Source organism: Rhodnius prolixus, unplaced genomic scaffold (assembly GCF_049639745.1).
Source record: "Rhodnius prolixus isolate KJV_2025 unplaced genomic scaffold, Rpr scaffold_2, whole genome shotgun sequence".
NCBI lineage: Eukaryota > Metazoa > Arthropoda > Insecta > Hemiptera > Reduviidae > Rhodnius > Rhodnius prolixus.
The window spans coordinates 7344949-7369531 of NW_027411592.1; the positions used below are offsets into that span (position 1 = coordinate 7344949).

General features: G+C 35.1%; 1 protein-coding gene across 6 annotated transcripts in view; it reads right to left on the reverse strand.

The window, feature by feature from the left end:
- Positions 1-24583, reverse strand: part of alpha-Man-IIb (alpha-Mannosidase class II b) — a 91826-nt gene that overhangs the window by 10739 nt on the left and 56504 nt on the right. For 5 of the 6 annotated variants that reach the window (XM_074117501.1, XM_074117503.1, XM_074117500.1 and 2 more), the window contains 2 exons: positions 3806-4116; positions 3113-3205 (listed from right to left, as the gene is read on the reverse strand). In XM_074117501.1, coding sequence (XP_073973602.1) covers positions 3113-3205; positions 3806-4108 — 396 coding nt within the window. In that variant the 5' untranslated portion in view covers positions 4109-4116. Of the gene's footprint in view, positions 1-3112; positions 3206-3805; positions 4117-6998; positions 7139-24583 lie in introns of those variants that run through there. The other variant, XM_074117504.1, reaches the window with a different exon arrangement.

Here is a 24583-nt window from a genome sequence, read left to right on the forward strand (position 1 = left end):
TTAAACTTTAAATTATTATCTATAATAGTCACTTATGCTATTAAACATTTCTTAGGTGTTGCTCTCTATTTCAGTTTTCCAAATGATTAATTTTTTTATGAATGTTTTTACTTTATTTATCTATCAGTTAGTAGTTTCTCCCTGAAGAGACAAGTTTAGTTCATTTCTCTTCTCAAAAACATCTTATAAATAGCATAACTTAGAAAGCTAAGAGTCATTGTGAAAACAAATTTCATGTTCAGAATTACTATCTGATAAAAAACAACATATCAACAAATCGTTTTAAAGTTCGCCCTCCCGAGAGCCAACTTACTTCTGTATGAAATTATAACCTTTCATAATCAGATCCCATATTATGCGTATGTTTGCAAAAAGACGCATATTCAGAGATCGGCCTTTAATCGATCCTGGACCGTAGCATATTTATCAAAACTTATTTTTTTTTCTTTTTTTAAAATCTCTCAAAAACCTTTCAAAATATTCGATTGTTTCATTAGAGTGGTTAGGATGCTTCGTTTCAAAATGCCTTTTTAATTTTGGGGGCTTCATGCCTTTCATTAACCAAAGTTTCGTTGCAGATTAAACAAAGCGGTTGCTGTTTGTATTGTATTAAAAGGGCGGTTCCACCAAAAAGGGGAAAGGAACGCAGGCAATCCAAAATGCCCATTGTTTATCCTGATAATTATTAAAAGTATTGCAGAAATGATTCGTTGTATGTTCTTTTGGATGAATCTGGCTCTTTTCTTGTACTTTCCGATGTACTCGAAGTCGCTTTGGTTTCTTCTTTTTCGCATTCACATTTCTTTGCTTGGTTTAGCCACCTATCCATTTTAGAGTACAAATTCAATTAAAATAAATTGTAAATAAGTTAGGATGTTTTTAATTTGTATGAAACGTAGAACTTCATAGCCATTAACATGCATCATGAAGTTGAAAGATTAATGGGCATTGTGTAATTGGCCGAAACACTAACTCCATTGAAAATTGTACTGTCACAAAACAACAAACTTATACTCCATTTGCATGGTGTCTTTGATAGGATCACTACAACATATATCCCCACTACTTGTTGAACGTTCGCGAGTTACTAAACTAAATCAAAAAAACTTGTTTTTTCTATTAACTTGTTACTAAAATATTAATAAGTGAATTAATTTATCAGTTCACAATATATTTCCACAACCTCCATAGTTTATGAAGCACTGATTTAAATAATAGGAAGTGGACGAATCATAGCAGGTAAGGTTTCAAAGGAATAGCACGTAATAGCACATTCATAACAGAACAGTATTATTTCCAAAGAGCATTAAGTTTCTCCTGTAAGAAAGAATTCCTAGTATTTATATTTATTTACAATCAATAAATTCTTGTATGGTTTCGTCTGTCTTGTAACATAATAAATTGTTGAGTCGCATACTATTACCTAAGCGAACAGTTATCAACAACAGAATAATAAAACACTTGATTCCATTTAAAAATGATATTTTTAACCTTTATCTCTCTGGCTCAATATTTCCTAATTATTTAATTCTCTTAACAAAGAAGTGTTACAAAATTTTCCGACATTTATTTATTTAACTCAGTCCTGCCGTTAATATTTATTCTAAATTTCAAACGAGTTTTGTAACTTATTTTTTGTCCAATACTGAAATCAATTTACAAACTTTTTTGATGCTAGCTGCTTGAAAACCTTAAAGGAACGTCCTTGTATACTCTAAAATTGAAAACATGTAGATTTTTTACTAATTTTAGTTGGTTAATTCATTTTATGATTTTTCAGAGAAAGAAGCGTGGCGTTAGAATCCTCCCAAAGTGTGAGATTAATATATTGTATAATGCTCACAACTACACTAAATCGGTTAGAGAATCAAATTTAATGCCAAAATTCCGAGTTAAAAAAACCATAAAAGTCAATTAGTTATCAATTTTCTAATGCTTTACCCCTTTTGAAAATGTGGTTAGGTTCGCAGTGTTGGTTAATATCTTGCCGCATATTTATTTCAGGTTTCAGACTTTCGTCCATCATTAGAGATACATTAATCGATTAAGTGTAGAGATTTCGACTTCACTTACGTTACCGTCTCGCAATACACGTTCTTAAAACTCCAAATTTTTGAAACATTCATTTCTTTTAGAATTATCACTATTCAGTATGTAAAGCCGTACATTTAACTGAAAGAGCTCTTAAGAGTGAAGCTCCAAAAGTTCAGTAAAACTTTTCCTAGAAAAATAATTTAAAATGAAGTAATAGATCTATCTATGTGTAACGTACATTAAAATCCTTGGCCGTTTTCGAAAAATATCAAAAGCATAATATCCATTTGACAAATCACAAAACTTCCTCACACTTAAGTGAATGAGAAAGTAACATTTTTGAGTGCGTGAGTGGAGGCTTTTTAAAAGTTCACTCTCGTTTATAATCTTTTAAAATTAAAATAAAAATCTTACGCATAAATAAAACATAAACAATAGTGATATGTGAGTGCAAGTACTTTCAGAAGAGCGTGAATGATTTAGGACATGCAAGAAGACACAAAGTCGCGGAGAGTGGGAGAAAGTCTGCACATTAGGTGGCTCCACTCCACGAAATCAAACAAGTTTAGATTCATTATATTTACGGACTCCTTGACTTATCCACGCTGAGTGTTTGTACTACCATGCCACCAGTATGCGATTGCAGTGATGTAATGCCAGTTCGACTTTTGCCTAACCTTAAACTTTACACAGCGCTCTACATGTGCACCTTACCCACTAGTGAAGCAAAGTCATTTCCTATAATCAAGTAATCTTCTTCCATCTCTAAGATGAAGGTGACCTTCTACTGTCTTCCAATATATTATCTCGAACTTACATAATACATATTCTGAGTTTCCTTAAAAAGAAAACTGAAACTGAAATTCAATCTTGATTTCCTTTTAAACACGAAAAAACAGAAAGTATTCTAACTTTCACATCAATAAGTTTAAAAGGACAAATCTGCGACCTTACAAATTTAAGGAATACACTTTTCATCTAAAAATATATTTGGAAATCTGTATGTTTACCAGACAGCCAGTTATAAAATTAATTAATACTTTATTCCTAAATGAATAATTAATTTTAAGATGATTACCTTCAGTGGAAGTTTAGGCCATTCTGCTCTTCTTGCTTTATAGCGGCTCTCAAAGTTGGCGTCCCAATATTCACGGCTCTTCATCCAATCCGGCTGTAGACAAACACATTACCAAGGTTTTACATATAAATATATAGTATAACTATAAGGATAAAATAAGCTTTGATAGGTGAATTATGCACTTGTCTCATTAAACTGCATACTGTTCCCCAGATTGGTAGATAGAACTGTATAAAACAGTAACACTTGTTTCATCTAGTATATACGTACAGTTATGTGACGACCACAACAGGGCGAAATGGTCAAACATGCGGGTACTAAGCTCAGTAAGTAGAAAGAGCCCCCTTCTTTTATCTTCTAATTTGATTTTTTCTTTCTACACCAACTGTACGAACAATTCTGGTACCGCTGCAACTTTGACCCCTAAGATGGTAATGTGCAATGTGTAAACTAATCCATCTAATCTAAATTAAAGACTATAAAATGAATGCTAACTTTCCCATTTTAACCAAAATTGGTTGAGCGCAAGTTATAAATCTACACTAAATGAAGGAGAATAATTTACAAAAGAAGGTTCATTAACTTGTTTACTTAACACATGGCGACACAGATCCGCTAATTGGTAACAGTTTTTGTTTTTTTTGGTACTTCCTATCATGCGTCCGTTCATTCTATTGCAGAATTACCACCCACCTGGAAATGTAGCTTTGGTAGAGTGGAAGTGGTGTCTATGTCGGCAGAGGCCGGTGACAGCGCCGAACACTCTCCAGTAACTCCTTCACTGCGCTGGTACTCAACGCTAAGTAACTGGACTCTAGCCTGGGCAGGTGCTGCTTCCTGTCTGGGTCGTGCCAAGAATCTGGTACCAAAGCCGAATCCACCATCTCCACTTCCTCGGTCCGGACTGTAGTAATATAGTATGACCAGCACTGTCAATGAGGCCCAGACCAATACTAGGAAACGTCCTGAGCCCCATCGCAACCCAGAGTACATCATCACATCTCCTGGGGGAAAAAAGATCAAAAGAAAAAATCAATGTAGAATCTAAAAAAAATCTTCAGAAAATTATATTTAGTGATAAAATTAAGAGAATATAAATATTTTTCAACTCATGGTGAAAAGCGAAAGGAAAAACGAGTACTCTTACTCAAAAAAACAAGGTTATGCTACTGACAGTCGAGACTGATTTCTAGCGTAGGAGCTGTTAGCCTATGATATATGCTAGATATAAAGGATGAGGAAATTCAAAGAGAAACCATACTAGAAACAACATACGCCCAAAATAGGTGTTAGGTGGCTGATAATATGCTCATCCCAAAACAGGAACTCTCAAGAAATGAAGACTGGACTAAAATACATGTAACCAAGTTTTCTATTATATCCGCTTAGTAAACACCAAATTAAATAAAAATTAATCAGTTTAATACAAAATTTTGCCCAGAAATAAATAATCTGAAGTCTTGGAGAGCTAGAACTGCGTACTTAGTTTGATTTTTAGAAGTTGTATTTGATTTATATTTGTTTTAATTTGTTTATTTGTTTATTTGTTATAATTGTTTATTTGTTTTAATGAGCGCAAGGCTCGATTCTGGGACCTGATCTCTGGAATGTGACGTACGACGGGTTGCTTCGGCTGGTGTTGCCGGAGGAAGCGCTGTTGGTGGGATACGCCGATGATGTGGCGGCTCTAATCTCGGCGCGGGACCTCAATGTAGCCCAGCTGAAGTTGAACCAGGTCATGCGCAGGGTGAATCGGTGGATGGCGGCACGAGGATTGACACTGGCACTGGCGAAAACAGAAGTCGTAATACTCACCAAGAGGAGGATTGAGACAGGCCTCCCACTGATGGTGGGAACAGAGACGATTGTCTCTCTGGACGCTGTCCGGCATTTAGGAGTAACCCTAGATGCGAAGTTAACTTTCGGCAAGCAACTGCAGAAGGCCGCTGATAAGGCATCAGAATGTGTTCGAAAGTTAAGCAGGTTACTGACCAACGTAGGAGGCCCGAGGGCTCATACCCGTAGGTTACTAATGGGAGTGGCGCACTCCATACTGTTATACGGGGCTGAGATCTGGGCAGACGCGCTCCAAAAAGAAGTATACAGAGAAAGGCTGGCGCGGGTCCAGAGAGTTGGCGCGTTGCGGATTGCCTCTGCCTACCGAACAGTCTCTGAACCAGCCATTTTGGTCATCGCGGGAGTTATCCCCGTTGCACTGCTGGCTAGTGAAAGGAAGCGGCTCTTCGAAAGAAGACGGGAAGCTGATAGGGCAGCAGCCGCCCGAGAAGAGCGAGAGCGCACTATGGCTGTATGGCAAGCTGCGTGGACGGAGGAAACCCGTGGCAGGTGGACGGCAGTCCTGCTTCCAGATATCAGAAGCTGGGTCGATAGAGGTTTTGGGGAGGTCGATTACTACCTAACCCAGCTCCTCAGCGGGCACGGTTACTTCCGGGAGTTTCTACGGAAGATAGGGAAGCGGTCAGAGGGAAATTGCCGCCACTGCGTAGGAATGAGAGATGACGCCCATCACACATTTTTTGTGTGCGAAAGATGGGGTCGTGGCAGAAGGGATCTGGAAAGAAGAGTGGGTCAGTGGGTTCCCGAGCGCTTCGGAAGCATTATGCTTTCTGGTAGGGCGCAGTGGAATGCTGTGGCAGTTTTCACAAGGGAAGTACTAACCCTCAAAAGGCGAGATCTGAATGGAGAGGAAGCTAACCCTTAAGGGGTAAGGAACTGGAGCCTAGCCTGAAGTAGTGCTGCACAAGCGAATCCAGGCTAGGCCTGGCAGTAGAGGGGTGTTTTAGCCGGTAGGCCGCGAGGGAGTCCGGCACATTGTGCGGAAGTTGCATTTCACCCCTCTTTAAAAAAAAAAAAAAAAAAAAAATTGGGAATATTTGGTGTGTGAAGATACAATGAGCTCTTAAAGAGGTCTATTAATAATTGAACGGAGGAAGAGATTAGCTCAGTAGTCAGAAACAGTGGATTCCCACGCAGAGATGCTGGGTCCGAATCCAGCTGCCAGTACTCACATTTTTCTTTTGTTAGAGGCTTCTTATAACTAAGAAGAACAGTAACGTCTAGTAACGTATGACAAAACTCTAGTCAAGACCGGCAGAGCACTGAAAAAGGCTCTGGGCGCCAATGACTCAGCTGTTGACGCACTTAAATTCTTTAAAAACAATTGAATAAAACGTGATGAGCAGAGTGAAATATATACGAATTCAAACGTAATCGTCAACTTGCTCTAATTAAACAGTCACACAACCCTACACCCGCAGATTTTGCGTATTCCTTATTTAAACTGAAGAATTCTATCAGAACATACGGTTACTTATAGTAAAAACAAATGTTAATGATTAAAGGTAATTCAATACAATTTTAAATAAAAACTATCTTTACGTATACAATTTTTATGAATTTTACACGCTACCAAATTTATAATTTTTTGTAGGTTTAATGAAAACATGACCATTTGTAAATTAACCATATTATAATAGAACTTGTGAATCGTACTTCATATACTAAATATAGAGTAACTATTGGTTATTTTTTGAAGTATAGTAAATGCTCTCTTCAAGAGTTCAGTCGAAATTTGGTCTGCAACCGCTTTAATAATTTTGAACTTCAATTCTCTAAACTTAGAATCACAATGGATTGCTGCTGAATGTTGGGCTGGATTGTAAAAAGTGTGAAATTAATCACCAATGGCACATTGCTAACAAAAATTTTCAGGTGGACAGCAACACACTTTTCTTAAATTTTACATTAAATAAACTATCCTAATCTAAACAAATAGCACAATAAATATTAGCTTTGCTGGCCAAGATATGTTTTAACTGTACTTATGTTTACCAAACATTTTTTTTAGATTGATTATTCTACTTACAATAATTTTTCTCTTGACGGCTATTGGTAGTAAACTTTTAGACTGGATGACTTTTACATTAAAAAGTAAGTTATCTATTAGTTTTACTGTGATTTGTTTAAATTCTGGAGGACTACGTTTAATAAAAATTCATCACTATGGAAAGAAGAAAGAATAATGCCAAATTCAGTCATAATTTTTTATTTTTGTCGAGCTTTCGACCTAGGGACCACGTCATCTTTAGGGCTTATTGACAATATAATATTTTATACATTTTTACATGGAGTCCATAAGCAGCCAGGACAGAAGTTTGTAAAAATATTATATTGTCAATGAGCCCTGAAGATGAACTAGGTCGAAAGCTCGGCAAGAGTAAAAAATTATGACTGACATTATTCTTTCATCCTTCTGAATTAATGCATCAGTCGACAAAAGCTACGAACAATCGTGGGAGTTTGTCGCCTAACAGGTTAGTGCTAAGGGAAAAGGTTTCTCTAAGGTTACTAAACAGGGTTGCATACAATTTCATACATTTAAAAATCAGTTCTAACATAATTTAAAAACACAGGCTAAAACAGTGATTGAAAGTTGAACTTGTTTCAAAAAATTTAGAATAATAAGCCTAGTATCAATCAAGTACAGAAAATAAATGAGTCCTCCTCAAGGACCATCAGAAAATGTTTCTATTATTGAAACCTCTTACAAATAAATTATTTGCAAGTACTTTAAAAACATCTGCTGAACACGAACAGATTTGTATGTTCACACTCAATTGCAATGTCTAAAAGAACTGATGTAACATAAATACGCCAGTAGTGCTATCTCTCTGACTTTGCACGGACTTTTCAAACGACCCTCGTATATGTACTTGGTATCAAGAAGCATAAATTATAATAAAGATGATCTAATTTTTTTGGAGTAAACAATTTTTCTTGTAATCTTCAGCTAAAAAAAGAGATGTGTAATCTGAAGAGAATGAGATGAAGCAGCTTCCCGGGGTATTGTGCCAGATCACAGCTTCCTTATCTTTAATTCTCTCCATCTAATCTCGGCGACAAAACAGATCTTGTGTTCCCAGTTTCTCTATCTCTTCTTAGAATTTACTGCAAATAGCACAATAGAGAAATTACAAAAGAAAATCTGATGTGGAAGACTCACACGACCTACGGCTGAGCTTATTCCAACTAACTAATATTTAAAGGGATTGTGATAGGGCATAAAATTAACTAGACTTCCAATCGCTGGTACATTCCAATTATTATAAAAATTTGAAACCTTACACCTCAGCTACCTAACAAAATTAATGCTACTCGAGACAAAGAGATTATGTAAAGTGGTTTAGTAAGGATTGTACTGATTGATAGATAACCTTTTTCGGAAAAATCAGAAATGTGTTGAATTCGTTCTGATGTTGATGCAATCTAGTGCTGTTTTGATAGTTATGAAATCAATGTGCTTTACTCGGGCATCTATCACATTCTTGGTTACATTCCTTGCTGGGCAATAGGGTTTCACAAGATATGCTACTCATAACAGACCTTCTTTGTATAGTTTTTTCGTTATTTATTAATTTGATTTTCTTCTTAGGTTTCGGCCTACCTGGGCCATCGTCTCTAAGAATGGATTTCTTTTAAATCAATTTGAGTTGCAAAAATGTAATAAAGAAAAAACAAAATTAGTAAAAAGAGGTTATAACACTATCCCCCAAAACATCCATCCTATTTGGTCTAAAACAAGATAATAGCAAGATGATCTTACGAGAAACAGGCTTAAATTAAGACACTGAAGGAGAGGGAATGAGGCCCAACATTACATTTCTCGTACAAACTGTGGCCTTCACACTTCAAAAGGTTGTGCACGGCCTGATTGATACATTGATTATAAAAGAGTGCCGGAAGATAAAGTCATGCTTAAATAAGGAATTCACTGGAGTTCAAAGCATTGGTCAATTAGTCTGACCTGACTGTGCAAGATGCATTTTTAGTTGAAAATATGTAGTTTCCAAGCCAAGTGTGGCAAACTGCACTCTGCAAAAAACTGCAAGTGAAGCACTACTCCCATTTTTGGAGGTTATACAAAAGAGAGAGCTCGTGAGAGGGTATCTGTGCCTAGAGTCACAGCTGATTTGACGTGATCGCAAAACCACCTAGTTCGAGCTGTAAGAAGAAATGAGAAAGAATAAAATAATATGAATATAAGTCCAACTGTCCACTGATGTTGGAATGACGCCGGAAGATAATGATTCCAGTTTGGAATGGCAGTTATATGCTCTCGATAAGAACTTGGTGATAACAATGGAAATGCAGGTGAACAGTAATCCATTGAAGTGTGGCAAACCACGTACCGGGGGAAAACTGCAAGTGAAGCGTTAAACTTCTCTGTTTGGAGGTCACAGCGAGGAGAGAGAGGCCAGCAATCTGTGCCCAGATTCAAGGCTCACATTATATTGTGTGCTCATGAATGCTTTATTGTGCAAACATTACAAGCAGACGATCAATAAATTTTCTCACTAAATCGCTTTACTCTAAAATAAAATTACATTAATCGGAGCATTTTAAAAAGTCATTAACCACTTATCTTCTTTTTTAATTGCTTTTCCCCTTTTTACTTTGTTAGTGAGAAAAGCTATTCAATCGATGAAAATCGAATGACCTCCCCAAAGATTCGAACGAAATATCAAGTTGGTATTTTCTGATTCACAAATACAGTAGATAATTAGAAAGTGAAATTAACATACATGTTGTTTGAATCAATACATGGCTATTTTATTTCAATTGATTAAACATTAAGTTGTGTTTTATGACCATTAAAATTGTATATCTCACTAGGGTCATGTTCCCAAATCATATACAACAGTCAAATTATGGTTAGACATGTGAATGAAAAATAATTAGAATATCGACATATTTTCCCCTTCCTGCCGGAAGTTGTATAGTTGTAATGGAATGCTACATTTTGTGTATCTATCATCATTTTTTTCCATACATTCTAGAACTGTCAGTTAACGAAAGAATTGTGATCGATCGAATGTTTGAAATATAGATTTCATTGGATAAAAAACATTTTACGAGTTACTGAATGCGGAAAGAATGGATGAATATATTTAGACAGTTTTAGTACAATAAAAATCCACATAAAAACCGAAAAAAAAGTCGTATTGTGATGACCAACTTCCAATGGAGTAACACTGTACCAATTTGTAAATATTATACGGTAACCACTGTACTAAAATGGCGCTCCCTAACAGCCGCTCAAACAACATAACTGTTTCAAATATAAAGTACACAGTACACTTTAAAATTTCCAAAGAAAATCATGGGGAGGCTACTTTCGAAAAAATCCCGGACTGAATATGCACAACCGTCAATTACATGAATCTAATTGTATCTCCATTCTTACAAATTGTAAATGCTGTAACTAAATTTTACTAGAAGGGTTAGGTTATCCATTAATCGATTGGGTCTGTTAGAAATTACATGAAGGAAGTTAACAGGTAAACTTACACCAACTACCTTCAAATAAGAAAAAATATTTTCACATTATATCTTAGGAAAATGTATATACTTGCAAGTGATTATTTATTCCATAAAGAAATAAAATTCTTAGTTTAAAGAATATATATATATCCTCAGCGTTCCGATTTATCGATCTTCTTTAAAATTGAAATCATCAAGAGAACGAATCAACAAAGACATCACATTTCCAGCACAGATCCCCTAACAACATTCCTGCCAACTGTCAAATTTTGAAAGAACGGCCCATATTGCTAGGTGCTTTCAAGACTTTATGGTGCTGACTTAATGAACAATTTTACTAGGTGAAGTACCGCACACCAAACTGCGGAGAGAACTTTAAACATGGTTAAGCTTATTTACTTTTTGGAAGCAGGAAAGGGGTAACTCTATTTAATAAAAAAATGTTTATTGCTTTGATATACAAAATGGAGAGAGTGACTTTATTGTTAATTAATGAAATGAACTCCTTACAGGAACACCTACAGCCTAATTGAATGGCCAAAATTTATTAATTGTCAAAAAATTGGTATCAATTTAATACGCACACTATTTTGCATTTCCTACTGAAAGAAACCCTTTTCAAGTCATGTGTTTGTTTAAGAAAATATCTCAGAATACTCGAACTTGATAACATTTTGACATTGTAGGCGCTTTTGAAAAAAAGATTTCGAAATTACGGAAATAGTTCAACAAGGAGAAGTGATTAGCGCGCTAGATCCTCACACGAATTCAGCTGCTGCCTCTTAGATTTTCTCTTCCTAGGAGTTCCGCTTACGCCAGCTAATTTTAAGTCCAAATTTATTATCAGAACATAATTATTAATGCACAAAAAATTAATTGTGAAATTTTAATTTAAACAAACAATTTGCAATTCGAGTTTTCAAGTTTTTATGAAAGATTGAGCAGCGCGGGTGACGCTGAACGCGATAAGATCTCTGAAAATTTTTCTTTAAGTTCAATAATCAAATTAAATATAATAAATATATGGAATAATATAATTATTTTATTTTTATTAAATATTAGGGGAACTTTTTATCTAGATTTAGTAGACAGGATAAGCCCAAAGCTCCTGCAACAATTATTGAAAAGTTTTTGAAAAATTTTTCCCTCAAATTTTACCATAAAATGGTCGGTTTCTTTGAAAAAAAAAAAATGCTTAAAACTTCTTTTTCATGGCTTTGTAGAGCATGAATTGCATTACTGGCATTTATAATAAAAACTATATTATTGTTCTGGTCTCATAAAAATCTATATTATTATTTCAACTTTTTTTCTAACTAAAAAATAATAGCAATTAAGTTTATTATTATAGCGATAATAATATATCAACAAAAAGCTGATACACATTGTTACAATTTATCTAACTTATTATAAACTAAATATTTAAAAATGGCTGAACTACAAAAATAACTTTTGATTATATACAACGTTAATTCAGTTGCAATTGAAGACAGCTGTACGAGCTGTATCGTTTGGGGGGTACGCGTGCATAAAAGAGTTTTTGTTATAAAAAAAAAAGTTATAAAAGTTTTAATCAACTCAAGCTTCAAATTTTAATGCAAAAGAATAAGACAGGTGGAACGGTGATGGTTTGACAAATTGTGTAATTTCTAGTCATTACTTGTGAAATATGTAATACTCTGGTGTATTACAGATGTGTCTGTTTGGGATAATAATGGATTTCCATTCCGTACGTCCCAGTTCATTAACTATACATACTACATACATACATACATAAAACTTACATACATCAACTGACAGACAGTATTGTTGCCTTCGTATAATATTAAAATTTATTTAAACTAATACTATTTGTATTTCTATTTTCTTAATTGACTGGGGAGTGTTTTTATTTCCGTTTTACTAACTACACGGCCAGTTCTCCATGACAATATCTCTGCTATTACTGCTAGAAAATGTAGTCAAAATAGATTACAGTTTCACCTAGGTTTGTGGAGATTCACACCACCTTTCTCCTACAGCAGTTTGTGTAAATAAATTTTGTTTTTAACATAGCATTTGTGGTTATAAATAGTCGATTTCAATATTATAAATTTTTACCATGAGAAAAGCCGCTCTGAACGTAGTACTTCCGGAATGATTTTTTTTCCGACTCAGAATAATTATTACACATTTCATGCTGTTTATTTTATCAATTCTTCATTTATTTTGTAACTGTAATTATATGTGAATTTGGTACTAATATTTTAAAAAAATCATATATCGGCAACTAGTTTAGTTTCATTGACGTACCTTAGGCTTGAAACCCTTTCTCAGGAGTTCTGAGGAAGCTGTGACGTGACGATCCTTCAACAGCATCGTTTTTTTTATAGTTAACATGTACAGTACTGAAGTAACTAGCTCTTTTGAATTCAAAATTTAAAACAAATTCATCATGGCGGCAGGGAAAAAACCTAGTATGTTCCCTTCACATTCACTTTTTGTTACAGTTTAAATATTTAAATAATAAATTTAGACTAAATGTAGCAATGTTACATTAAATAAGTTGGAAAGAATTTTGCACAATAGATTGGATATAGAAAGCAGATGAGTTGATTACAATCTCGGGAGGTATTGTTTGTTCCATTTCCGTATATTACTGAGGTAAGTGGCGGGCTATTGGACACCGTCCAAACACATTTTTGCTCTTATCTTGATTATTATTCCTCTGTACACGACAAAAAAGGAAAATAAAAAATATCTATTAAATTATTGGCAATACTATTTTGAAATAGGTTCCTTTTATTTATCTTTAATTATTGGCTTTCAGCTAAATCAGTTTTCATGTTTAGGCGTTAAGAATGCACAAACTGGTTGCGTTGAGTAATTTAAGCAAGATTACAGTTCTACTCCCAATGAGAGAGGCTGAATAAGGATACTCAACATCCCATACAATGACTGAAAGAGCGGCCCAATGTCACTTTAGATGGACTCCAGAGGGACGGAAATCCCCAATCTTTATCTTCTACCTACAGGCGCTACAACCACTAGTGGGGATTGGCCTTCGAGATCCCCTTCCGCTAGCCACCCTATTTAAAGCGGCGGCTTTTCAGTTTTAAATGTGGCCAGAGGGACCACCTACCCTACTGCACATTTTCCCAATAGGTTATTTGAGATATCTCCAGAATCTAGTTTGGTTTTTAGAGATTATACCATTCCCCAAATGGGATACTATTACTCATACAAAAGAATCTTCCGTTGATGATGGAACCGTTAAGGAAATGTAATCGAGACTACTCCATCTGCTCACAGAAACTCACGCCAAGCTTTTTCAGCTACCCTCTGGGTTGAAAATGGCCGTCATCATTTGTTAGATTGAAGAATGCTTTAGATATCTTCGGTAGAAGTTACCAAAACACAATCTACCAGGTTTAAACCAACAACCTGTGTTTTGTGGTCCAGGAATCCTTAAGGCGACTTCAGTGTCATGCCTTGGGTTACAAGGAAACTCTTTTTTCAATTTACGAAAAGAAAATTTGGCAGAAAATATAGAAGTGTTGGAATGCCAAGTTTTGAGATACCTTGGGATCTATTTTGTAGGTTTTGAGGGAGCAACTATAGCCATCTTCATCTAATCTATTAGAGGTAAGAGAATTTAAAGTAAACATATCGCTTTAATGACCGCAGTAAGAGCGAGTCGTGCCAGTGTTCACACTAGATTCCTTTAAAATGAATTTTCAGAGAGAATAAATATCATTATTTATGAATAATAATATGTACGGTTACAAAAACCAGCAAACCGGAACAAAGATGGCAGCGAAATGAGTCTAACGGAAGTTAGATCTTAACTTTTTATTTTATTTATTTTTAAATGTACCCGTGCCAGTTTGTTAAGGAAATGAAATTGATTTCGTTTATATAAAATTTACTTTATTTTGATCAACAATGTTGCTAAAGTTTAGGGAATGTAACCCTATTTATTTATTACACATGTCTGTGGAAAGTATTGGGTGTCACTACGCAACACTTAATACTTGAGCCGGTTGAATAAGAAGGAGAGGCTGTTGGAGGGTTTCATTTCATTGCACGATATAAAGGCAAACTATACGCAGAGCGCTCTGATTCAGAGATGTATATGATGTGTAAATATTGTTCGTAATAGGACTGTAAAACTATAAATAGAACTATCCAAAAGGTACAAAAATCTCCATAACAAAACGTACAGTTCAAAAAGTTAAATATAAGGGTTGATTAAGCGACAAAAGGTACACAAATCAGCACGTACCCAACATTTCATTCACAATTTCAGTTCGCAATTTCAGTTATGTAGAAACGTTCGTTAATTGACATTTTATTATATCATTTAAGTAATTCTACTGCAATTTCATCAGTTTTGTTTGGAATTTATTAGATGTCACAGACCCTTATGCTGGCCATTTTCATATATGTACAAAATATTTGTTGAATAAAGAGTAGCCTACAATAAGTATAAGTCCATATTTCTCACAGCAAACATTCTAACAAACTGACCCACCTGTCCACAAAAGTGCCCTTAATCGAATTATTACAGAGGAAAGTTCCCTATAAAAGTTGTAGAACTATTTGAGAGTTATAATTATACCAAGTTTGAAGAAAATCCAAGAATTGGTTTTTCCAAAAATCTTAAAAAAGTGAAAAATCTATTCAGTAAACTGGTACTTCCGGTGAAGCTATTTCGTCCAAAAATTTCCTGTAGCTTCCGGTGATGTCACTTAAACTAAATATCAAATTTGAAGTTTATACGATTTTCCGTTCCTGAGATATAGTGGATAAACTGACTACAGAATAATAAAGTCAGTCCAAACCTATGCCACTAAGGACCGATAGGTTAGAGAACGGCAAAATTCTAGGAAAAAGAGCAGATTTCTAAGAATTACTGGATCTGTAACCCAACTAGCCTTAGCCGTGACTTTTTAACATCACTTCTCTTCTTTTCTCTTTAACAAGCCGAATACCATCGGTTATTGTCGGCAATTTTCGGCTCAACTGACCATGATTTTATTTCCAATTAGATATTTACCTCTAATATGCACACTCACACGACTTTCTTTCTCTTCTTTCTCTAATAAGCCGAATGCGATCGGTTAATGTCGGCAATTTTCGGCTCAACTAACCATAACTTTATTTCCAATTTAATATTTAACATCTAATGAGCACACTCACACGACTTTCTATTACCACTACCTATGTAGTTAGGTTTTCTTGTAAAATAAGGTTATAATTACAGTAAGACACAACATATGTCAGATCTTTAAAACAGGTCGGTAATTTATGCGAGCAAATGCATTTTTTATTTTATTTTTTATAATTAACGTCATAATAATAATTTCTTTCTTATCATCTTCTTAAAAACATGCGCAAGCGTATTTATAATACCTTCTATTATAATCAATCCAAGTTAAATGTGTGCTATACCTTACGCAACAAATATTTTGTACATATATGAAAATGGCCAGCTAAAAGGTCTGTGACATCTAATAAATTGTAAAAGTAAAATTACTTAAATATCACTTGTTTTGTCGAACGTTTTTATATAACTGAAATTACGTACTGAAGTATGAATGAAATGTTGGATACTTGTTGATTTGTGTACATTTTGGCGTTTAATCAACTAAACATATTAAACTGTAAGTTTTTGTTAATTAAATTTTGATAATTCGATGTCGAAAATTTGATTCTATCAATAAACAAAAATGAGTTAGCACTAAAATGTGAACACTATGTAAACATTATGTAGAGGCAATCACTATGGTAACTAAACCTCTCTGCCTTATCTGGCGTGATGAAAGTTTATTCGCAGTCGGTTTACCGAGGAAAAGAAGCAGAGTTTCTTGCATTAGTTGCCAAGGAGACTGGCAACACTGAACACTCTTTGGATAAGTCAGACAGGCCCAACTGACAGTCATCTTTTTCAAAGGAAGAAGAACGATAAAGAAATAAATAATGGAAGAAAGAAAAAAAAATGAAACCAAGTAATTTGGTATAATATTTTTAAATTTGTAGCAAAGTTGTAAGTTAGTTTTGTGGAGCTCTCAGCCCACAGCTGATAATTATCTTCAATGAGCGCTCGTCTTACATCTTTATTCAGTGGCGTGACTAAAAGAAATAAATTTCCATGAGAAAATAAGAGCTTCTAAATTACCCAGATGAACATTTCGCTTGCTTAAGGCACCCGTCTCACGCCTGCAAACCAATTTAATTCTCTCTTTTTTCCATAGCATCTGGTTTTAATTTCCAAAACTGATGTTCAGAAATGTAGGCCAGCAGGTATGGCGATAGAGCAGAGTTTGTCATGTATATTCCTTATGAATACACTTATCAAAATAAATCTTATTCGACACTGCTTCCTTTCCCACAACTTGAAGTTATAGTTCTCGTTAAGCATGAAATCTATATTTACGTTTTCTGGGTATTAATATTTCCTGCAATAGAGACACGCGCATGTTGAGCTTAACATCCTCAACTTTCTGGCTCTTTTAATTCATCTCGTCCCCTTACAGGAAACATTCGATCGTCTCACCATCTTTGATTTTGAGGTTTTCGCTGGAAAAAATATTTTTAAAGTCTTTGAAAATGAATTTTTTTTTAGCGCTTGGGGGGTGTGCAGGAAATCCCAATAAAATGGGTCCAACCCTTATATGACTTTTTCTAATATTATAAATATTATAAATTTGCTCAGTCAAATATTCTTCGAATTCGAAATATTTGTGCCATACTTAATTCTTATTAACGCTGTAATTTCTAATACCGTACATGGAACTAAAATGTAACCTTCCGAAGAAGTTTATTCCAACCCTTTCCTGAGAACTGCCTTAAAACTGATGTTTTTAAGTGAAAAATTAGAAAAGAATGTGTTTAATCTATGTTTACGGAAAAGCTCAGGCACTATTTTCGAAATATTTGAAGAGAGACCAGACCTTCGAGGAAAAGGATTAGCTATGCGGTTAGCGTATTGGATTTCCACGCGGAGGTCCCGGGTTCGAATCCAGCTGCTGACCCTTAGATATATTTCCACAAAGAGCTTCTTACAAGATGATGGACAGTGTTGTCTGTAACGAGAGAACACTGTCCGGAGACCAGCAGTGCACTGAAAAAAGTTCTGGGCGCCAATAACCTCAGATGTTGACGCGCCTTAAATCATTAAATAACAAAAAAAAACTATTTTCGAGGTAATAAACAATCAATTGAATAAAGTTACGTACAGTCGAGATATTTTCTTAAAACTCGGTTTTACCAATCAATTATTTTAACAAAACACAAGAGACAGTACCGTACATTACAGAGTGACGGCACTTTAGAGAGAATCCTAACCACCCTTCCTCCTGTCCTAGCTCTAAGTGACAATTGAACTCTGTCTCAAAAGAACAGCGATGATGTTCTTTTTATCGCTTGAGAAATCCACTAGAAAGGAAGAAACCACTTTATTAAGGAGAAAGAAACCTCAACCTCAAATCACAAGTGATGGTGTCTAAACGAAGACAAACTGGCAGTGCCTAACTGTAAGAGATAGCACTGTATTAGTCCTGGGCAATTCTAAACTCCAACAAATAGAATCGCTTGCTTGCTATGTACAACTTGCCAAACCAACTACCATATTACGGCTCACCAACTATTGTAAAATGAACTAGTTACTAGATGTGGTTAATATATTTCCCTTCTCTATTATATTCATGGTAATAACAAAACTATCCAGTCTGAGTGACACACTGACAGAATGACAGTTAATATTGCCCCAGTCTGTCGGCCCTTCCTTCACTTAACCTCCACAAGAGACAGATTTAATGTGAAGCAAGCATGAAAGAATATAAAAGGCATTAAACCGCAGGATTGAGGAAGAAATTGGATATCATATCTATGCAAACCTGTTTCCAGAAACGGAAGAAGTCTGATGTGAATACTGACACTAGTTTCTGTTAACGCCATTCATAATATATTCTGGAATCAGAGAATTTATACTGAAAATATTGATTGAAGTACCACTGTTACGCATGTCCACAGCCGCTTTGTAAAGTAACACTTTCGGTGAACTGATATACTTTCATCTTGCTATTGTGGATGGCATTTCGTGCTCTTAAAATACTAGAACAACCTACTGAAATAGCACGTTAGAGAAGAACTTGGATTAGACTATATGCGGATTGGCGAGAAAGCCTAGGCCAGCGCCGCCCAGACAGACTTTACTGTGGCACCTACTGCTTAGAGCGTCTCTTCTCGTCTTGTCTGTTCAATTAGACTGACGGGGGGGGGGGGGGTTCAGGCAAGGTCTGCAAAGAACCAAACTCTGAGCAGTTTAGGAAATTCATTCATCTCCACCGATAGTGCAACAAGTTTGTGTAGAAAAATGTTACCTACAATTTATAAAAAGCTTATCTACGTTGTCATCTTCTTGTCTGACAGACTACGAAGAAGGATGTACCTACAATCTTCTGTGTAACCAGAAGCAATTTATTTTGTCCAAAAGTGCTGCTTTAAAGAATAAATTTTTCTGTTTTTAATTAGTAACACCGCAAGTGGGCAGAAAAGTAACATTAATTTCCTGTAAGCGCAATTTGTGGCAAATCCCAATCAGCGTTTAACAGAAAATCACATTTTGGTAAAAACAAAAAATGGCCAATTAGAAATGAAAATAATTACGTATGAAAGACGAGTGATTTAGTAAAAGCCAACTACCAATTACGTCATTCATAACGTGAAACGTAATTGTGCCGCTACTTCAATAGTAGTTGGTCCAGAGTAACAGGACCTGCAGAATCCCTAATTAATAATAATGAATCCGTCCCGCTTAAAGAGTTACCGTAAGAGCTCACTTCTACAAACTCGCAAACATATGCTTGTTAGGGAAACAGAGTTTACCACATCTGGTTTATGTAAAACCCTAACTTTACTACACGAGTTCCCGTATTAGGCCTTAAAATGAACTACAATTAGATTAAAACAATAGCACTGAATTACACTCAAAATGTTTGAAAATAAATAAAATACTTTTTCTATTTTCCCCTAACTTTTGTAAGTGGAAGTATCTAGAGAGGAGAAATTTTAATATTCGATATTTCCTCGAAAATAGCCGGAGTTTACCGACCAAAATCCACTGTTTTTTGGGGAAAAAGTTGTTTTCACCAAAGTCTGTGAGTGTGAGCTCAAAATAGGACAATTTCACATAGTTCAAATAGTATATTTCCATTGGGCGTCACCAGGGGCGCCAGCATTACATTTTCCTCAAAGTCGGTCAAGCGGAAAAATAATTTATCATTAAATGATTTTTTTCAATTTCTTTTTTGGATTTTCTCTGAGTTGGTTTCTATATTTCTTAAGAATCTACCTTCTTAACTCCATTACACACTTATAGATCTTTTGTTTCTGATTAACTGTATCAGGTTACTGTATTTAGAGAAGTTATAAGAAGATGTTAGACACTTCTCTTCACTTCAATTGATGCCGCACACTTCAGAAAGTAGAATATGAGTATTTAAATGTCTAACAGTGATCTTGAGTTGTTAGATTATCAAGTCCACGCAAGTCCGACTGTTCAAGACCCTGTTTTTGGCGGGCAGTTTTCAGCCATTCTTTGAGACAATGACCAACTCAATGGTTTCACCTCGATTTAGATGCAACTGCATATCATGCCAGACCTATCACTTATTGATTTTGGTCGTGAGGGGTTGGGGGGGGGGGGAACTTTGACCTCACTGTTCCTTCCTTTACTAGTCAATACGGATAATATTAAAACCGACTAATTTTTTCAGTACAAATTTTTACATTTCTATGAACTGTACAAAGACCGGGGCAAAAGAAAGGCAGGTGAGTTCGTACGATGAACGCACTGCACTTTTTACTTGTACTTTCTCTCTTTGGGAGGTTTCAACAATTAATTGTTATATTTACTTCAATGGCTTTTACTGCACTTAATTGTCGACCAGAAAGTATTATTAAGATGGAATTGCCACAAATTATTTAAAAGCATCTCGCCTCAAACCCATACATGACTGTCCATCGTACCTAAAACTCACAAAGCAAACCTATCTGCTTCAAGAAGGGACAATTAGTGCCAAATATTTTAAAAATGGTAGAATAGCCTGGCACAGAAGTAGAAAACTCGTTCCCCCAATCGCTTATCCAGGAAGTATTAAAAAGAAAATTTTTCCCAGGAATAATGTTTTACCTAGCAAAGATGGGGGGCACTAGTGTTAATACTGATTATAGGCAAATTTGGCCGCAATTCTAGCAATAGAAGAGATAAAAACCATTTATTATTGCGTGACTTTTAGATGATAAATAAAACCGTGAACAAAAAAAAAGTTAGATATCTATGGAAATTAGGCTGTAGGTCACGTTAATTTAGCACAAATGCCATGCATAGAGGTTAGATTAAGTGTGCAGATTTTGCAAATTCAGATATTCTCTTTAGATCTGTTAGATAATAATATAAGTGTTGGGGAATATTCTCCGACCTCTACCTCAAAGCCCTTGGCTACCTCAAAAGCAATCAATGGTTCATTTCAATTCATACTTAAAAGTCCATCAAATTTATTTACAAAGAAATATTAACTAAAGAAATACTTTAATAAACACGGCCACTGTAAATGACAAGAGGTTTTACTGCAGACATTTGAAACCTTCATTGAGAGAAGTTTTGTGGTGGTAGGGGATACTCCTGGTAACTGACATCAATGGAACAGAAATTCTAAACTCAGATAATGACTCCCACGTCATAGCATTGCTTGTTATTGACGCAAATAAAAAAAGGCAATCAATTGAAAAATCTATGACAACTTTCGCCCAATAATTCCTGTTAAAGAAATAATAAATTATTGAAGGTTTTAATTCATCTAAACAGTCCATAGCTATGCTCTCGAAATCCTCGAATTGGCCCCTTATTCCTCCAAATACCAGCCAACTGTTTACTAAGTTCCCCAAACATCGATTTTTGGAGGTTTTTCTCTTAGGCTTTCGAAGGCAAAGTTTGGTGACCAATTATCTTTCAAGGATGCTCGCATCATCCAGTCCTACATTGCTTACAAACTTTTTATCCAGAATCACGCCGCCTTGGGAACTTCCTATTCCATTCCTTTAATCCAAAAGGCCTTCTTTAATCCTGCAATTAATCCAATTCACACACTTCTCCTCTATACATGGTTAGTGGTGAACACAGACCGAACTTACTCTGCGCCTGGGAGCCTGGGACTTTTATTAATAACATCTTTGAAATTCCAGAACAAATTCCTCAGACTCTATGACACGCACTGGAGATTCAACTACTTCCACGTTAGGCTTGCATCCTAAATCCTCTGTACATAAATTAGGTCAACCTATTTAATTACAATGTTACAAGTGCACTAATTACTAAGATTTTGGAGTGTTTTTCCATTTCTTGTTTCCAAACTAATTCCTAGTTTTCAGCCTCGCCTTTACATCCTTCATCCGCTACTACGGTAATTCCTGAATCTGCAGTTAACCAGAAACAATTTTTCCCCTCCCAACTAAGAGCATGCACAAAAAAGAGGTATGTTTACATCGAGGTAAGTTCGTTTGAATTGCGCCAAACGTCTTTTTTTGATTGAGGTTTTAGAGAAATTCGCTTAATAATTTGTAAGTTTGAACTTTATCAGCGGTTCAGAAGAGAAAGTTGACAATAGATTTGCTTTTGTCTTTTAATTAATTTTTAATTAGTAGCTAACCTCTCGCTGCCGTATGGGTATACTAACTAAAGTTGCAAATTAAGATTTATGTTTTGAACAAATTAGTAAGAAATTTTAAAAATTCATAGTCATATACTGTATTAAGTTGTAAACTTCACTATTAAGCAGAAAAGCAAACATTATAAAGGCGGCCATATACTAACAAAGTTTGCAAACTTCATTTTATTGTTGTAGCGGGCTTAAATATAAAACTTATTATTAACTAACATTAGCACTCGGAGAAGTGCTGCTTGAATACAGATCTTTCCCTTGTTAACTCATACTTTTATTCTGAGTACATAGATGTGGGATTTTTGTGGATATCAACTGTAATGCTGTGAAATTTGAGGTTTCTTTTTACTTTACCCTCCAAAGTATTACAGTCGGGTCGATCTTTAGAGTATCGAGTTTCCACTGGATACATCCGGTTTATAGGCACAACAAGTACTAAAAACCTTAACTCACCGGAAGTTCAAACTTTATATTTCCGTTTGGCCTCCTGAAATGAGACCTGAATTCAAGTTAGCGATGAAAATCCCTCTCTCAAAAGTAGAAGCTTACTGAATGGATTTTAATTTTTTTGGAGATTCACTGGAATCAGGCTCAATCGATTTAAAGGTATCGATTTTCTTAAAACTAATTCATTGCCCCTCAAGTAGGGTTAGATCTATTATTTGAAATATATTTCTTAATGCAAATGGAATGAACGCATTGCTGGAAGTGGGCAGCGAAACGATCTGGATTAAAAAAAAGTGGCTCCTCAAATCTGAAATATAAAATTCGGATTTCGAATATTCCAGAATTAATGTTTTATTTAACTAATTTCCGCATAATTATTCCAGTGTATCGACAACATTCTCATGATGGCGTCTGTTCCTCTTACCAGTCGGAAGCGGATGTCCTGCGAGATTTCATGGCCAAACAGTGAGTGGATAAAAAGAATACTGCCAGGAAGATGAGCCTAGAATCCCAGCCTTCTTAGTTTTCCATTTTCTCCAAGTTTAAACAGAAATTAGGCAAGTAAAAGAATAACAAGAAAGTGTTGCAAAAGTATCGATTTTTAATTCGCCATTTTACACATTTTGAGCTGTTTGTGAAAAAGATTTTTTTTTTAGTAAAAACTACTGAATGTCACTCACAAATAGAAGTCTTAGCGGATATTTGGTAGAGGACCCCGTTACCTTTCAACAACTTATTTGGATAAAATCAACCTCAACGGAATCCCAATTTACTGAATCGATTTATGTACAATTAGGAAATCTTCTCTTGAGAACAGTTGTGGTTTTCTGGAGAAGTGCAGTTATATTCTCACAATATTAACGAGGATTGAATGTGATGGTTAAAATTGCGAGACTGAAAATTAAGCAACAGACAATTTGCTTTCCAGGTTAATCGAAGAAGAAGTTGAAATCTTGGAAACAATGTGGCTGAAGATTTCCTTCAGGGGATACTGGGAGTTCCTTCTGAAGAACCATTTCGATGTAACCTACGATTTTATCACTTTTAATTAAAATTTCACAACTAATTAAATAGGTTGCTGTACTTTCAAGTCTGTAGAAAAACGAGGAAACAAAAAATTTGCCTAAAGGGAGAGTAAGTCGAGTAAGAGTTTCACTTCTTCCAGTTGAACTCGATGACCACCAAAAACGAAATGAAATTTAGGGTGTAATTAAATTTTTGTTGAAATTTTAATTAAAGCTCAAAAGAGTTATTTACCTGTATTATTGATTCGTTATTCTGTAGCCAAAGTAAAACCCTTCGAACTTTATTTGAACAAGCATGTGTACATAAAAGGGTGCTTGTCATTTATAATGAAGTACCTCTACTCGGTTGAAGAGCGCTGTTCTAGAGCATCAAGTGAAACTCAGAGCAGTATGTACGAGTATGTCTGTAGATACAGGTTAGCCAACTGATATAAAGTGCTAGAATTAGGAATCATACTTTATTCTCTTCAATTAAGTGATAAAATATTTCAGCACTTCAAAAACCTTTGTAAATAAATAAGGTTGTACTTTGTTTATGTAAAATGCGAATTTTGGTCTTCATTTGCAGTGTCAAGCAAATTCAATTAGCTGTCAGTTTGTCATTCAGGGGGCCCTTATGGATTTATTACTCTCTAATTACTATAATTATCTGTGTCTATTGCAACACTTTCTGCACCGTCTGAACTTATTAAAACAACAACATCACAATCTTATAGTTTCTTCCCAAACCATTCAAAAATGTTTACTGCAAGAAAAAAAATCAGTCCAGAACAGTATCAGTGCTGATTTCTCAATTTTCTTTAAACGTTAAACAAAAAACTCAAAAATCTTTAAATAAAAATGTACTTGCGCATAAAATTTGAACTTTGAAATTTGCATTGTTATTTACCTTCTTCTAATTAGAATCGCAGTTATTTAGAATTCAACCACTCCACCATTATGTTTGCAAACTA